This window comes from Cryptomeria japonica, chromosome 6 (genome assembly GCF_030272615.1).
Source record: "Cryptomeria japonica chromosome 6, Sugi_1.0, whole genome shotgun sequence".
NCBI classification, from domain to species: domain Eukaryota; kingdom Viridiplantae; phylum Streptophyta; class Pinopsida; order Cupressales; family Cupressaceae; genus Cryptomeria; species Cryptomeria japonica.
In genome coordinates this window covers 598,655,812-598,674,277 of record NC_081410.1, presented here as the reverse complement: position 1 = coordinate 598,674,277, position 18,466 = coordinate 598,655,812, and the positions used below count along the sequence as shown (strand labels likewise).

The following is an 18,466-nucleotide window of genomic DNA, read 5'->3' as shown; positions in this document are numbered from 1 at the left end:
TTGCCGAAAATCGTCAAATTGATTATCCAATTTCGCAAGTTTTTCTACAGAAACCTCATGGAGAGCTTCTTCGTCATTAGGAGGATTAGAGGAATTACCCATGTCCTCGTTAAAAAGGCTATTCAAATTAGGTTCCATCTCCTCGGTAGTTAAACCTCAGAAAGACTTAATTCTACGGCTTCGTCTAATGGGAATAGTGTAAGTAGGGCTTATTGTTGTAAAACTCATGCACTAGAGAGGGAGAGAAAATTTTGAATTTAGAGGTAGCAATTTTCAGTAAAATCAGCCAATCTTCTAGATTTAAGCTGTTAAATGCAATCACGACAGTCTCCCAAAATTTCGGAAAAAATGTCCAGGACCGTGGCGCTCGGAGTGCACACGGTCCCTGCAACTTTTTTCAAAATTTGCAGGGATGAAAGTTATGATGATTTTAAAGCCAATCTGAAAAAAATTGAGCGATTTTACGATCTGTAGATAGGCCAAATTAAAGTTGCAATCTCAAAATTGAACCCTACCAAGATTGTCGAAAAATGCAAAATTTGAATTTTGAAAAAGAGAGGGAAACTAAAATTTTGAATTTTATGATTTTAGAGGGAATACCAAAAGCAATGAAAGTTTTGAAATTTAAAAATTGACTCAATTTCACGCAAAATTCAATTTTGAAAGCGGAAATCAAAGTTGTTGTAATTAAGCACTTAATTTCAAAAGTCACAAATTGCAAGAATTTTGAATAAAGCACTAAAATTTCGAATGAATGCAAACACACTTTTCAGATTTAGGACAGTAGGAACACAATTTTGACACAAAATTTCAATTTCAACAATTTTTGAATGATTAGAAGCCCTAAACCAAGAAATCACAAGACCAACTTTGACTATAATTTTCACAGTGTTAGATTTGATAAAATCAGCCAAAATTCTGGATTTTAGTAGGAAAATACAGTAAGATCTTGCTCCCGAAATTTCGGAAAAAATGTCGGGGACAATGGCGCTCGGAGTGCACACGGTCCTCGCAACTTTTTTCCAAATTTTTAGGGATGAAAGATTTTATGATTTTATTACGGAATCCAAAGTTACAGCCGATTTGGAGATGTTTTGATCAGTGAAATTGTTGGACAAAGGTTGAATCAAGAGGGTTTCAAAAATTAGGGTTTTGACACTTAACCACTTAATTTTCAAAATTAAAGCACAAATATGAATTGATAATTTGTAATAGAAGGGCAGATCTGAAACAAGCATTAGCAATTAAATATTTCACAAGTTCAATTACTAAAAAGAAATTTTAGGGTTTTTATGCAATCAACCTCTAAAATTTGCAAAAGATCAAACATGGGAATGTAATCAAGGAATCCAATTTTCAAATCTAACCATGAATAATCAGAAAGGATGTTCACGTTGGGTTCACCAAAATGTAAAGCGAAAAAATGATCGAACCCTAGTTGCTCTCCCCTCTTCCAACTCCAAGGAGAGAGAAGGGAGGTCGCTAGGGTTGATGGTTTTCACTTAGGGGAAACTTTACATTCAAAAGAGGGGTTGAAACCCACAAGATCCAATCCCACACAATGCAAGATTGGATTCTAAATGAGTTTCAAGGGTTAAGACAGCAAGGCTACCCTCTTTTGTAAAGAATGTGTATAGAATGATTAAGCTAGGAATGCATAGAAAGTGAGAAAGATTTGCTTATAAACTGAGATAGGGATATAGGATGAAGCTGCGAACCTGGAATTAGCTGTAAAATGTCGATACGGCACTGTCCTGCAAATTTGAGCAAAAGTTGATGGGACGATGGCGCCCGACGTGCACACGGTCCTCCGAAAAATCCGCGAAATGAAGGGGGATCTGTTCGTCTCTGCACAAGGATTCCAGATCTTCAATTTCAGCTGCGTACCTGCAACCTACACACAGAAAAGTGAAGATGATTGGGGGGTTAGGGATTAGGGGTTTGCCCTTAGGTCAAACCCCAGTTTTGGAATTAACCAAGAAATGAGAAATGTTGTAAATGTAAATGTTTGTAATGTAAAACAAGTACTAATACCTTGTTGTAAGGATGTTTGTATCCTTATGTGCAAAGGTATAGATGTTTTTGTTTGTGTGTTGTATGTTGTAGTATGTGATCTCCTCTTCAATGGTTGAATCCTTGTCTTGAATGCAACACTTAGCCTTGAATGGAGACTTGGAATGATCAATTGCTTGAAGGAATGTTTGAATGCTTGAATGCTTGAGTATCGTTTCCACATATGTTCATCTTCTTTTTTCTATCTCCTCAAAATGAGAGAGAAAATGTAGTTTATATACTTGTCAATTAGGGCTGATATACTGATTTTCCCGACCTTAGGCCGACCAGGAAATGTTATTTTCCAAATTGCAAACAAAAAGACCCGAAGTCCCAAAGGAGGCCGGGCCCAAAATAGGGCCAGGGACCAGGGCGCTGGGCGCCATGGTTCTGGGGGACCAGGGCACTGGGCACCCTGGTCCTGAAGGACCAGGGCACTGGGCGCTCTGGTCCCACCTCCCGAGACAGCAGGGTGCAAGGAGGATCAGGCCAGGGTACTTGAAAAATGCAGTTTTTGGTGTCGTGGACAAGTTTCGGGGTCTCCATTCAGGTTCCGTGTTGCGTCGCCATCGTGAAGACTGAAATGCAGTCGAAATTGCAAGTGTCGCAATTTTAGGACGCTACACTTTCATAGTTTCTTATTCAATTCCATGGATCTGGATTAGGCACTAATTGTGATATGGTCTAGTATATTTTAAGCAAAATTCATATTATCAAAGTCTCTTTCAAAGTTTTGTTGTTATGAGTAGGCTTAGGATAGGAATATGTTCTTAGTTGCAATCCAAATGTTAAGTAAACAAGAATAGAGCTAGTTTATAGTTGAAAACATTTGTTATGGTTAATTCCATTGAGAATCAGCTGCTATATTGCAATACCTGGTAGCATTTGTAGGATATCATAAAGTATTGTAAAGGTGAACCCCTCTAGGTCTAGCAAAGCCTAAGGTGTAGAGGATTTCAACCTTTTGGTTAAATTATATTCATTGGCCACTAATCCAAGAATCTATTGTCAAAATTTGGTAACTTCTCATGAATTCTTGGGCAATCAGTTGGAGTAACCAACAAAATCTATGATTGGTCAAACATTTTTCTTTCATTTTTGCTAATTGAAATTGTAGGATTTTGCCAAGATCAAGGGCACAATGAAAAGCATAAAAGGAGAGACAATATAATGACAAGAACAAAACTATATTCTCATCAATATGCAAATGATCAACTGGATTAACCAATACAATGAATATAGGCCTGCTTATATAGGCAAGGCCATATGGATGTATGAGCACACAATTATGACATGTGGCTCAATGAGAAACAAGGGTAGGTAAGAAATACTAGGGGTAGGTACGAGAAATAATATAATATTCCACAAGAGGTGGATGACCCACTAAATGTGGAGTGTAACAGCAAAATAAGACCACAAAAGGTGGAATTTCTCCTACAAGCTCTATCCCTATGTGCACACTTCCCTAAGTGTCTCAAATCCAAACTATGAAGAGATGCATTATCCTAAGTTAACTTAAGTGTAATAATATCCAAAATGAATATTTTTTTACACCAACACCCCCCCTTAAGTGCAACTTAGGGGAATGAAGACTCAAGTCAACAATGCAAGATGGGTCTCGGCTACTAGGCCATGATAGGTACCCATGTACAATATGCAAATGCAAGCCAAAACTATGCAATGCAATCTCTCACAAACGAAGAAAGGGAGAAAACCTAGTGGGAAAAAACTCCCCTCCAAAAGAGAGATGAATGTACAAAAGACTCTCAAAGAAGAAGGACAAAACCTCAAAGAGGAAAAAGTCCCCCCCATAAGAGAGGAAGGAGAAGTTAGCTGACCCCCCCTAATGACACCTCCCGCACCCCCAAGAGAGCTCACAACTGCTGGAACTTACTCTCGGTAAAAGGTTTGGTGAATATGTCAGCAACCTGCTCCGCTATAGGACAATACTGCAAATCAATGACCTGCTCCTGAATGAGCTCTCGGATATAGTGCATATGAATCTTGATGTGTTTGGTCCACTGGTGCTGGACCAGGTTCTTCAAGATTGCAATAGCACTCTAATTGTCGCAATGTAGAACTGTCAGTCATGGAGTGGTGAATCCAAACTCTGTGAGAATCTACTGGAGCCAAATGGTCTCAGTCATTGCGTTAACAGTGCCTCGATACTCAGCCTCAGTCGAAGAGAAAGCAATAGCATGTTGCTTCTTTCTTTGCCAACAAATGGGGCCCAAACCAAGGTGAAAACTGTAACCAGAAGTAGACTTACGATCATCAAGATCACCAGCCCAATCGGAGTCTATGTAACCAACCAAGCGAAGTCTTGTGCCTGCTGCATAGTGAATCCCATAGTGATGTGGTCCCTAGATGTAATGAAGGATGCATTTGGCGACTTTCCAATGAAGCTCATGTGGTTCTTGCATGAAGCGGGAAACCAGGCCAACTACAAATGAAATATTAGGGCATGTATGAGTCAAGTAGATGAGACTACCCACAAGCTAACGATACAAAGTGGCATCAACTGGTGGAGAAGAACACTGAGCCTCAAGCTTGACTCCTGAAAGAAAGGGAGTCGGGGAAGGCTTACAATCAGCCATATGAAAGCGTGCAAGTAGATCAAGAGTATACTTGGGCTGCGATAGTGTAATCCCGGAAGGTGACTGTGAAATCTCTATCCCAAGAAAGTAGTGCAAAAGACCCAAGTTAGTCATAGCAAATCTGTCATGCAAAGCAGATTTGACCCTGCTAATGATGGATGCAGTACTCCCTATAATGATCAAGTCATCAACATAGAGAACAAGTATCAAGTGAGAGTCATCCTATCGCAAAATGTAGACATTCGGATTGGAATGACACTTGGTAAACCCTATGGAGAGAAGAAAGGAATCCATCTTAGCGTACCAAGCCCTGGGGGCCTGTTTAAGGCCATAGAGAGATTTCCTTAGTTTGCAAACCAAGGAAGTATCCTGGATGAAACCCTATGGCTGCTCCATATAAATCTTCTCATCAAGATCACCATGAAGAAAAGCACTCTTCACATCCATCTGATGTACAAACCAACCATGAGCTGCAGCAATAGCAAGTGTCAAACGAATGGAGTTCATCTTGGCTACGGGTGCAAAGGTCTTAGTATAGTCAACACCTGCAACCTGAGAGAAACCTTTCACAACAAGCCGAGCCTTATACTTATCCACACTACCATCCGCTGCAAACTTGGTGCGATAGATCCACTTACATCGAACTATCTTTCTCCCCATAGGGAGATGGACTAAATCCCATGTGTTGTTCCTCATCAAGGAACTATACTCTTCCTCCATAGCTTGGTCCCACTCAGGAACCCCTGATGCTTCCCTAAATGTCTATGGATCGGAAGCGATAGCAATGAATGCATGTGGTAGATTCTGATGTTGTGATCGAGTTCTCCGTGTATTTGAACGATCCCCAACAAGAGAACCCGCGGACTCAAGTGTCTATCGAGCCCAACGAGGTCTAGGTGGAGGTGGAGAATGACGCTCTTCAACTGCAAGTGGACCCTGCGGAGGTGTAACCCTACAAGTCGGAGTTGAAGGAGTCTCATCATTTGAATCACTAACATCACTATCCACAATGGAGGAAGGTGGAGGAGGTAGAGAGGCTAAGCTAGGAGAGCTTTCCTCAAAGTGAACACTCCTCTCAATGAACACCTCATGTATCTCAGGATCCATCAATCTATATGCCTTAACACCCTCAGGATATCAAACAAATATGCAAGGCCGACTCTGAGGTTCCAATGCCTTGCATTTCTGCGGAGGTATGCGAGCCCATGCTAGACACCCAAAGACTCTGAAATGTCTCACAATTGGTTTCCTACCATCCCAAGCCTCAAAAGGAGTAATACCTTACAAAGCTTTATGAGGAACCCGATTCTGGATGTGTGTGGCACAACTGATAGCCTCTACCCAAAAGGTAGGATCAAGAGAACGTGCATGTATCATACAGCTAGCCATTTCTTTGAGAGTTCTATTCTTGCGTTCTGCAACCCCGTTCTGCTATGGAGTGTATGCGACAGAATGCTGAAGATCAATCCCCTCAAATGTACAAAAGTCCTCAAGTCTTTTGTTCACATATTCCCTTCCATTATCTGTACGAAGAATCTTGACCACTTTCCCTGATTGCTTCTCCACATGAGTCTTGAAGTCCTGAAATCTATCAAATACTTCACTCTTATGAATGAGAAAGTAGACCCAAGTGAAGCGGGAGTAGTCATCAATGAAGGTGAGGACATAGCAGGCCTTACTAAATGAAGGTGATAGAAATGGACCTGCTACATCACTGTGAACAAGGTGAAGAACTTCCAAAGCTCTCCAAGCTTTCCCCTTATCAAACTTCTCCTCGGGATGCTTGCCCATGGAACAACCTGAACATACACCCTCTGAAAAACTGATTCGAGGTAGACCTATGACCATGTCTTTAGTGCTGAGCTGCTGAAGATAGAGGTAGTTGAGGTGACCAAACAACTCATGCCATAGCTTACTTTCTGAATTTGAATGAGTAAGCAAGGCCCTAGAAGGTGAATTTGGTACAAAGTGAGAGAATGAATAAAGCCTTGAGTTGTCATTGACTTGTCCCACTGCTACCAAGGCATCATCATCAAGTTCCTTTACCACAACTGAATCTGGTGTAAACTCAACCTTTTTTCCATTCCCATAGTGAGTGATTTGGTAGATAGAGAGAAGGTTGGTAGACAAGTTAGGAACATAGAGAACATTCTCAAATGTTCCATCATCCATGTCAACTGAACCTTTCCCTTCAACCTCTACTTGTGTGTCATCACTTATGTAAATGTGAGGTACCTTAGATGGCTCCAATGAAGAAAACTGCTCCTTTGTAGAACCCATGTGATATGAGGCACTCGAGTCAAGTATCCATTGCTGTGAAGAACCTATTGTAGCCACAAATGCTTTCCCTTTTCCCTTAGAATGTGAGGAAGAGGAAGGAGATGAATCCTTCTTTGTGTAGGTGGATGGCAAGTTGATGTTGTTTTTCTTAAGAAGATTAGTTAACTCATCAACTTGCTTTGCATGGCATCGATGCTCATCATGACCATACTTCTTGCAATATGCACAAGTTGGTTTATCCTTCTTAGGTGGTGTCCCCTTCTTGGAAGAGGATGAAAAATCACCTTGCGATGGAGAGGATGATTGTCCTTTTTCCTACTGTGGCTTAGACTTAGAGTGCTTCTTCTTCTTGTTGGAATCTTTGCCTTGACTTCCTTGATTCCCTTGATTTGCCACCAAAGCCTTGGACTTTGAAGACTTGAGAAGTCCCATGTTCAACAACTTAGATTATTCCAATATTAACATTTCTGTGAAAGCATCAAATGAAGGCATAACATAGGAACTCCCCACTGTCAAATGATGAGTTTGGAAGCTAGACACAAACTGCCTCAATAAGGCCAAAAGAGACTCAAATGATTAATGCAAGAGATCTAAACTAAGATCCAAGCATTTTACAAGTACCTAATAGGCCAAATAAGACCAATATCTGAAAGTACAATTTCCACTCAAAATATCTAAAATCTGATCATAGATTATGAAAGTAGACAAAAAAACACGCACTTTCAAAAAAAATGACACCTGAAAAGGAGGTCGTATGAGCTCAAACGAGGCCTTTGAAGTTGCAGAATTGAGGATTGGACAGGTACAGCTGAGAGAATTTGAAAATTTTGAAAAACCTGTGCACCAAAATTAGAAAATAACCACACCACTATGAAGATCACTAAATTTTAGCCCATTTCAAAAAAAATTGGACCAAAAAAGGAGCAAAAATGAGCAAGATATGGCCTTTCAAAGTTGGACTGCAAAACTGAAAAGCTCAATGAAGAGGGGGTCAAAAAATTTCAAAATTCTATTGATGTGGCGCTAACGTCATCAATTTATGAGCTTAAATTTGATGACCGTATGACCGTCGCAAAAACTTCACCACCCTGCTGACTGGGCATCCGTACCGTACGGACTACTGACTAGGCAGCTGACTGAGCATACAGACTGCTGACGTGGTGCGGTGATTGGGCATACGGTTGTTGACCGCGAGCCAGTGGCCACCTACCACATGGCAGGCGCAGGTCCACCAGTTTAGAGGATCGCTGGCGGGAGGGAAGTCTAGCAGGTCGTCAGAAGGTGTGGGCGGTGGCTGGCGGGGTCCCGACAGCGCGGGAGCTGGGCGGTGCGGGTCCCAGCGGCATGGGAGCTAGGCGATGTGGGAGGTACATAGCAGTGGCGAGACACGGCGGCGGCTTTGACAGTGCAGGTACGGCCTTGCAACTTGCAACCTGCAGGGTCGGGGGGGTCTGCGGACCCCCAAAAAACAGCAAATTTTTTTTTTTTTTTTTATTTTTTCCAAATTTTTGATTGCTGTTTTTTTCCGGATTTTTTTTTTCTTTTTTTTGAAAAATAATTTAAAAAATTTCGAAATCCGTACAATAATAGCCAAAATGGGGGAAAAAAATTTCTCACCAAAATAGGTCGACTTTATAGTCAAAATTCATGGAAACAGCCTCCCAAATTCAACTGTGATGTCCAAATCGTTGTATGATGCCCCCAAAAATTGAAGATCCCCAAATCCGAAAATTGAAGCCATCAAAATGTCTCCAAAAAACTAGTTAATGAAGCCCCAATAGCTCTGATACCATGTAGGATTTTGCCAAGATCAAGGGCACAATGAAAAGCATAAAAGGAGAGACAATATAATGATAAGAAAAAAACTGTATTTTTATCAATATGCAAATGATCAACTGGATTAACCAATGCAATGAATATAGGCCTGCTTATATAGGCAAGGCCATATGGATGTACGAGCACACAATTATGACATGTGGCTCAATGAGAAACAAGGGTAGGTAAGAAATACTAGGGGTAGGTACGAGAAATAATATAATATTCCACAAGAGGTGGATGACCCACTGAATGTGGAGTGTAATAGCAAAATAAGACCACAAAAGGTGGAATTTCTCCTACAAGCTCTATCACAATGTGCACACTTCCCTAAGTGTCTCAAATCCAAACTACGAAGAGATGCATTATCCTAAGTTAACTTAAGTAAAGTGTAATAATATCCAAAATGAATATTTATTTACACCAACAGAAATTTATAAAACTGCCTACCTAAATTCTGGCAGACAATAAGAAATTACAAAAGTAAAAATCAAATTTAAAAATACAACTTAAAAATTAGGAAACAATAGAAGTATTTTTGGTTATATAATTTTTGATGGAGATTAAGATCAATTTGATCAATTGAAAACATAAGTATCCACTTATAGGCAACAACTAATAATTCAAATGTCATTTCGAGTAACAACAAAACTTGCCCAATGTCCAAATGACACAATAGTTGTAAAGATTTGGAAACCAGAGTACATCATGTGGAGATCTTGAATCACTCCAATGATTAATTTGTAGGATGTATTGCAAGTGGTAAACATCGAGTATTGATGATGAGGCAAGGCACATCTGGCTCGATGGACTGACATAAAAATTCATTACTTTACAAGCAATAAAATGATAATATGTGATTTAAGTGTTGTTTGTTTATGAACTGTTGGTGATTGCCATTGTTAAAAGGAAAGTGATTTTTCTTTATAGTGCACTTTAAACCACCTTTGAATTGATGAAAAGAAAATGTTAAATTTCCTTTCACAATCTAATAAAAAATGACTTCTAACTCATTGTGTTCTTCCATTTACTCAGATCTAAGAAATATTTAATTAAACAACATGTAATGACATTCATAGTCATGGGTCTATCAACTTTATGTCTTTATTTTATTAAACCATTTATTTGAAGAGCTGTAGTTCAATTGATTAAGCACAATTGATAATGATGATGATGATGATAGGTGATAAAATGCAATCCACCAAGATTCAAATACTTGAAACATATTCCAACCAAATTTGACAACTGAATATATTAATGAAAATGATGATATTTAATAAAAAATCATCCACCAAAATTCAGATACTTAAACAACATTTTGTAAGCAAATTTGATTCTCTCGTGATATCTTTGGATTTAAGGATAAAAACAAATTTGGGTGGAAGTAGGGCCCTACTGGGTATAGGGTCGTTGAAAGTTAGAAAGGTGGCGAAATCATTTGCAAATACATCTCCGTCGAACTCTCCAGCCACAATTTCCCAAAATGGAGACTACGACTTGGGCGTTTAAAGAGAGGAATTGATAATGATGACAGAGATAATCAAGGTAGACACGCAAAGTGACTATACGATGGACCGCCTACATAATATAATATAATAATAATAGGGGTAGCTCTTCAAGTCAATAAGATTGCAATAATTGCTATGTGAATTGTTCATAGTTTTTTTAACCATTCTCTTAATAATACAATTAATGAGTCAAGTCTATGAATTGTTCATTGTTTGATAGCTAAAATTAATTAGTCAAATCTATGAATTAAACCTGATAAAACATTCCATTTGGAAGAAGACATTCAACTACCTCTTTCTTTGTCTCTTTAGTTCGAAACCTGAGAACAATGTCGAACATTTGACAGTTAGGTGCGTAAGAAGTTGAAATAGGTTATTAAGCGAACAGATCATACAGAAACTGTGTGCAGAAACCTGAATGCAAGTATGGGAGAAGACAAACAACTTCAGGTAGTGATGCTGCCTTGGTTGGCACAAGGTCACATTAATCCTTTCATAAATCTTTCCAAAGCCTTGGCAAGCCATGGGGACGTAAAAGTCTGGATCGTATCGACCCCTGTGAATATATCCCGAATCAGATCTCGCTTGCACGAGGAACCCATCCACCTGCTGGAGTTGCCATTGCCGTCTGTAGACGGACTGGCCCCTGGCGTCGAGTGCACAGCAGACATTAAACCAGAATCAGCCCATCTCCTTCACAGCGCATTCGATCAACTGGACAAGCCGTTTGAGAGTCTTTTGCGGCGCCTTTCGCCAAATTTATTGGTATACGACGTCATAGCGCCATGGGCTGCGACCGTGGCCTCCCAGGTGAAAATCCCGAGCTTTGCCTTCTCCGTCTACAGTCCGGCGGCATTCGCTTATATTCTGGGCCATTGCAAGCGGGCAGGGAGCAGCAGGGACTTGAAGGCGGAGGATTTGATGCCACCCCCAAGCGGCTATCCCGAACCTATCATCTCGTGGAGGCTGTTGGAAGCGCGCCTCATGTTGAGCAACTTTATTTCTTTCGCCAACCGCGTGTGGGCTTGTTGTCAGCGGTCGTGTGGAATAGTGATAAAGTCTTGCTTTGAAGAGGAGGGCAAGTATCTGCAATACCTAAACCATCTCACGGGAAAGCCAGTGATTTCCATTGGTCCATTAATGCTGCCTGAAGCCGGCCCGGCAAGGGAGGATACGTCCGGTGATTACCTGATACAGTGGCTCGACAAGCAACGGCCATCGTCGGTGGTGTTTGTAGCCTTCGGAAGCGAGTCGTTTCTGTCGGCGGAGCAGATCGGGGAATTGGCGTTGGCACTGGAGGACATCGGGTTGCCCTTTCTGTGGTCGTTGCGATCTTCTGACGGGACGTCCTCCGCGTTGTCGTTGTTGCCCCAGGGTTTTGAAGGCCGGACACGTGACCGGGGGCTAGTGGTCGGCGGTTGGGTGCCTCAGGTGAGGATCGTTTCGCATCCTTCCGTGGGAAGCTATGTGACCCACGGCGGGTGGAGCTCGGTGATGGAAGCGTGGCTCTACTCTGGGTTACCGCTGGTTTTGATTCCGTTGCGGCATGACCAGGGACTTAACAGTCGACAGATTGCTCTCGAGTTGAATGCGGGAATTGAAGTGGAGAGGAATGAGGAGGGGTGGTTTAGCAGGGAGGATGTGTGTAAGGCAGTTTGGATGGTGATGGGTAATGAAGAGAAAGGGGAGGAGATTCGATCGAGGGTGAGAGAGCTCCGTGGCGCTATAGACCTTAACACAGGACGTCAACAGGCATATATGGGAGAGCTAGTTAACCACATGAAGAAGTTCATTATCCCCCTTAATGAAAAGTGTGTTTAGCCGATATTGATTCCTTGTACGACTATCAGTAATTTCGTATCATTGTCCTTAGTAGGTTATATTGGATACAATATTATTGGTGATAATGTTAATGAAACAGAGGATTGGGTTTTCCTCTACAAGTTTATGGAAGATTTGAATGCCGACAATGAAGTGACTTCGAGTTCGAGCAAGGGGATTCGGAACAGGAGGCTCAAGAAAATCTTTTTGTAGAGACGGCAAGCATCCTCCCTAGTTCGACCTTCAGACAAGCTGATCCCTCCACTTCTCATGCCGCAGAGGATTAAGGATCAAGGTGCTCGTGCTTATCTTTCCTGTGATCTTGGCATCTTTCCACAACTCTGGTTTTATTTTGATATAGAATGATTTAGATACATGGTTTACTTGGTTTTTCTAGTAGGGCTTGAAATACTCTCCTCAAGGAAACTTTTGTCTTCTATTCTCAATAGTTTCTGGTTTGTTGTAAGAATTTGTAGTTGATACAGATCTTTGGATTTGGGTAGCACTAGTTTTTGGGTTTTGGTCTTGATTTTGCAATCTTGGGATCTTATTTTTGTTTCAAATGTCATTGATACTTCTCATGTTTGTTTCCCTTTGATCTAATGTATTTTGGCTTCAGCATCTTATCGATCTTATTTTTGTTTCAAATGTCATTGATACCTCTCATGTTTGTTTCCCTTTGATCTAATGTATTTTGGCTTCAGCATCTTATCGAGCAAAAAGAAAACAGTTTTCTGCAAAGATTCTAGAATTTTTATTATAATATGTAATGCTTTTCTTTCTTTTTAAAAAAATATGCAATGCCGTTATTGTCAATTTAAAAAGTGTGTGAGAGAGTATGTTTTTGGATTATATTGAATAATGATTTTTATTATCAATATTTTGGGTCATATTTTATGATCTTTTATGAAAATCAAGAGAACAAGAGAATGTAAATTACTAAACAAACTAAATGTAAATGTGATCAATTTTTGATATATTCTTGAATAAATATCATTTAAACAATGTAAGTCCATAAATAAGTGTACAATATTCACAAAATGTACATCATAATTAGATGATTTTTGTTCATCACAACTAAGGTAAGACATTATTACTAACATTTTCTATTATAATAAAAAATATTTATATTTTAGAAAAACATGGAATAGTATATTTAACTGGTCAATTAGATGATTTTTGTCCATCACAACTAATGTAGAACATTATTACTAGCATTTAATATTTTAATAAAAAAATTTATTTTTGTTTTAACAAAATATTGAATAGTATATTTAATTGGTCTTTACATACATGGATACTAAAACCATCTCTATGCCCTTATGGTCAATGCCTACAAATTTTAGTTACTATTATTTTATATTAATGATTCAATCAATATGACATAGTCAAAGGAAAGTAAACTATATCCAAATGTATTGAAATTTTTTCTATGAAGGTAAAGGGTTGAAGGGCTCCAAGCCTTTACAAACAATGCAAAAAATATGGATAAGAGCTACTTATGATAGTAAAGGAACCAAAAAACATAAAATAGTTTCTCTCAAATAGTAAAGTAGATAATTGGCATAAAAATGGATAACCCACCATTCAGTAGTAGTGCAAATGCTACAATAAGTACACATAATCAATAACAAACTAATGAATAAGGAAATAACAATGCAATGAAACCAAACTTACAAAGTTGAAATATTACAAGATTGATCAAATAAAATGTTTCCCTATATTACTTATTATAACATATGTTACAAACTTATATTTCAAGATAATACTGCGAAACATCATAAAACTTGTTAAATTAATATAATTATAAATTTAATAAAAATATTATTAGAATTCTATTTAAATTTAATTCTTTCTAAACAAAATTTGTTAGAAATGCAATTATATTCCTAGAATAATATCAAATTTCTCATGACTCTCAAAGATCCATCTAATAACAATACATGATCACATACGTATCAACTTATATTCATACCTAGTATGTCTTTCATTCTATTAAACTCATTAAAAATCTTATTATATATCTAGACCCTAGAAATGATATTGAATCCAACATAGACTTGTAATTATGCTAGTTAAGCTAGAAATTAGCCAATACTCAAATTAATACAACAAATTGAGTACTTGGGTTGCACATTACCACCATAGATGTACAAATGCCTTATTTTCATCCTTACAAATATAATGGGTAGGGGTTTTTGACTCTATATGGTAACTGACACTTATTACTAGGGTCAATAGGTTATTGCTCAATGACTTTATAACTATCAGAGGAGATACCCAAAGCCAAATATGGTCAAAATAGAATAGAGACATCTCTATAGACAATATGCAAGACTATGTGTCGAGGACAAATGATCCTCCTATTTTACCTAAGCCACATTTATTATACCTTCATTTTGTATGAGAATCATTTGATGACCTCAATGACCAAAAGGTAATATAATCTATGTTAACATGAAAGATAATATTATAGCATAAATAGTAATGGCTTAGTAACATAACCATGGTGTAGCCATTATCATCATGCTTAGCCGATCAACAGTGTTTCAGAGGTGTAGGCTTCTACAAGTCCGTCTACAAGAACTAGGAGTAGGGTTCATGAGAAGAGCACCACGAGATGGCCTGGTGCTTTAGTGTTGTTTTGTTGCAGGGCTCTGTGGGGTTGTGCCCCTATTTTCTTTCTATTTAGCGATTGTTTCTGGACTGACTTGTTGATTCTCTGATATTTTTTGCATTTGGGTTTCGTGTCCCTATAAAACCCATTTTATCATAATCAAAATCCATGGTGTAGCCATTATCAAGAATAAAATAAATTCAAGCTAATATTAATGTCAATAAAAAAAGATATAACATTATCCAAATCAATATCATCAAAATACAATACAACAATATCTAAATATTTTCCATTGACTAAATAGATAACAAAAATATCAGGAAAAAGATTCAAAATGTTTCCATAACTCCTATGGAAATATATAAAGACAAAAGTGGAAAAGTCATTTGGCATGTTAATGTATGAAAGTGAAGTGGAAGGCAATGTGGAAGCAAAATTTAGTTCTTTGAACAATAAAAAATTTCAACTAAAAGACATTTTGATCAAGCTACATTCTATTACTAAAGATCTTATGGATCGTTCTATAACTATTATGACTTATCTAGAAGAGGATCTCACAAGAAGGAAATACTATAAGAGAAGTATGTTAAAGAAAATAATGAATTAAAAAAATATTGAGAGGTGAAAAAAAACAATATAGGTTCTTCTCTAGACAAGTGGATTAAATATTGATGGGGGACAAGTGAAACATTTTGATGAACCTTCATAATTTGAACTCTAACTAGTCTTTTGAGTGTTTGGTCTCTTGCTTTAGTTTGACTCTATTTTGTTATTTTTTTCCTTGTGTTGTGTTGCTACAATAGACTATTGTATTTTTGAACTCCTTATTTTAATGATGTAACTTTGGGTGACTTACAAGAACTCAATTGTTACAATTATGAATAGTCTACATAAAATTATCATGATGTAATAGATGTTACTAAATATTATGCAATAATTGCTATGTGAATAATTGATACCTTTTTAGGAACTATTCTCTCAATAATACAATAAGTACAATAAGCACTCTAGATAACATATAAGGTAATGGTAGTTGATCCAATAAGTGCCCATTGATTTTCAACATAATGTGTGTTTGTGCAGGTAATTCAACATCGAAGGAGTTGCTGATAATGTAGGTGGTACTTATTGGGGGCCTTCTGCTATCCATTTTTGCACCCATCTATGCATAATCCATTCTATGGCTTCCTTGTTTTCTTTTGTTTTCTCTACTTTCCCATATAAGTGAAGTGGCTGCAATTTTTTCAAAATAGAAAAGGGGAAGTGGTATCCTGAGGTGGCTGCAAGGTTACTATTTTTAAAAGTGGAAGTGGTATCTTGAGGTGGTATGCTTAAAAGTGGTATCCTGAAGAATCTACATGTTCTTTTGTTATAAAAACAAGGTTCTGCAATTGATAGGTCTTTTGTTCAGATAAATATTTGGTTGATTTTTTGAAATTTTTGTGTAAGTGTTAGAGATTATATAATGGAAAATTTTTTTATATATTAATATAATGTCAATGTTAAAGAGGATAATTAATGTTTGAATTTTGTATGTTTAAATCAGTTGGTGATTTACTATTTGTGATTAGTATATTCTGTATTTTTATTTTTAGTATTGAGATGATGTGGATTTCAAAATATTATAATATATAACATGTTAGTAATTTAAAAGCAACATTTCAAAAAAATTTGAAAGAAGAAATATTTATATTTAAACTTGTCAAAATCTTATCTAGAAGTTTATCAAAAGTTCTTTGAATGAAACAATATACATAGACCTCTAAATTGTTTTATATATTATAATCATATATATAAATTAATCTATTAAAATGAATATGCGTGAAGTTAACTGAATATGTATTATGAGTAAAATTTGAAAGTAACTTCTCAATAATTTTTGAAAGATTAAATATTTATATTTGAACTTGTTAGAACCGTATTTAGAAGTTCATCAAAAGTTTCTTTGAATAAAACAATATTCATAGACCTCTAAATTATTTTATTATTAAATTATATATATTATAAATAGATGCTTTTTTTAAAACACTCTTTATAATAATATTATAATCATGTGTGGGTAATTATTTAAAAATATAATATGCCTATAATTCAAAAGTAATATATCAAATTTCTTTGAAAGAAGAAATATTTATACTCCAACTTGGAACCTTATCTACAAGTTCATCAAAAGATCTTGGAATAAAACAATATACATAGACCTCTAAATTGTTTTATCATAAATATATATATTATGAAAATACGTCATTGTCAAAAAAATATATAGTAATATTATAACTATACATATAAACGAATGAATCTATTAAAATATATATGTGTGAAATTAAATGAATCTATAATATGCCTCTATAATTTAAAAGTAACATCTCAAAAATCTTTAAAAGAATAAATATTTATATTTGAACTTGTTAAAATCTTATCTTTATATATGTATATGTATGTGTATGTGTATGGGTATGTGTATGTGTATTTATCTCATCTCATCTAATCTTATCTTCATTCAGTATCCGGGGACATTCCTCATGCAAGGTTGGGGGGGGGGGGGGGGGGGGGGCGATTCTAGTTGATGGGCAATCGATCATAGCTTTGATGGTCTCATGATGGGTTCCCCTATATATACATATATTGGTTTGAGTGGAATATAGATCAGCACCACCCTACTATTCTAAGGGGCCAAGGTGGGAAATGTTGAGGTAAAAGCTGCCTCAAACCCTATTCTCTACCAATATAGCCTAAGGAGGTCTGCTCTCTATATGGTTAGAGCTAGGGGTGGTGGAAAGCCCCTACCTCTACTATAGTTGACTGGAGTGAAGCATGGTTGGTTGGTGAGAAAGGGTTGTTATCTTCTCTTCTCTCCCCTCCCCTCCCCACTCTTCTCGGCTATATTGTCCTCTTCTCTTCTCTCCAGCTATAGTAGGGGGGCTGGTATCATGCCCCCAGACCCTACCTCTGCCTATTCTAATCCGGTATCATTGTGATCTCTTCAACCTCTGCCCCGCCCCTACCTCCGCCCCCACCCCGCTACTATACTATAATTATTGGCAAGCTTCACCTATAGCGAATTCTAGTCTAGGCCCCTACCGCTACTCTACTATAGTCATCTTTCTTAGGTGGGGTTCTCCCCCTACTATTATAAAGGGAAGTCTCTTTGTTGTTGAGTGGCGAGGGTATCGAGCCTGCTTGGATCGATCCATCGACTCCTGGATCACCCCCACCCAAGATTTATCGAGGGCACTCTACTGGGGAAGTACTGTTCAATGACATCTACCGACTACCATAGAATTTTAGAGGCTCATTGCCCACCAACTAGAATTGTTACTCTAGCCCCCTACAATCAAGCTACCTCTTATTAATCTACCCGCTATCCCTTAAAATACCTCGTAGGACAAGAGTAGCCCCCCTACCCCCATAGAATTGTAGGAGAAGGGCTTGAATCTGTCAATTAATCAACCCTGGGTGGGGGGCCTTTAGAATAGTAGGGGCCCTAAAATTATATGGTACTACTCCCCGACTAAGAACTATCAAGAGGGAGGTGGGGGGGATTATAGCAGGTTAATTAAGTAGGACGGCCCCCACCCAATTCTATGGGGTGTCATTAATTAACTTACTCTAGCAAGTTCCTCGAATGAAGGGTGGCCCAACTGAGCCTATGGGCCCCACACTTATTCGAAATTAGGAGGTGCTATCCCCATAGACTTGGTCGGCCCCTAAGAAACCATTGAGCCCCGCAAAAGTCTAGCTCACCCTGACTGGTGAAGTGACCTGTCTAAATGGGA

At 37.9% G+C, this 18,466-nt stretch overlaps 1 protein-coding gene across 1 annotated transcript; it reads left to right on the top strand.

Moving 5' to 3' along the window:
- Nucleotides 1-10,631: 10,631 nt before the first annotated feature.
- On the top strand, nt 10,632-12,708 carry LOC131036278 (UDP-glucosyltransferase 29-like). The gene has a single exon (XM_057968133.2). The coding sequence runs from the start codon at nt 10,679-10,681 to the stop codon at nt 12,071-12,073; it is 1,395 nt and encodes a 464-aa protein (XP_057824116.2). The 5' UTR covers nt 10,632-10,678; the 3' UTR covers nt 12,074-12,708.
- The last annotated feature ends 5,758 nt before the right edge of the window (nt 12,709-18,466 follow it).

Excerpts from the sequence above, each read along its gene's own strand:
- LOC131036278 (XM_057968133.2), top strand. The coding sequence starts at position 10,679 with ATGGGAGAAGACAAACAACTTCAGGTAGTGATGCTGCCTTGGTTGGCA.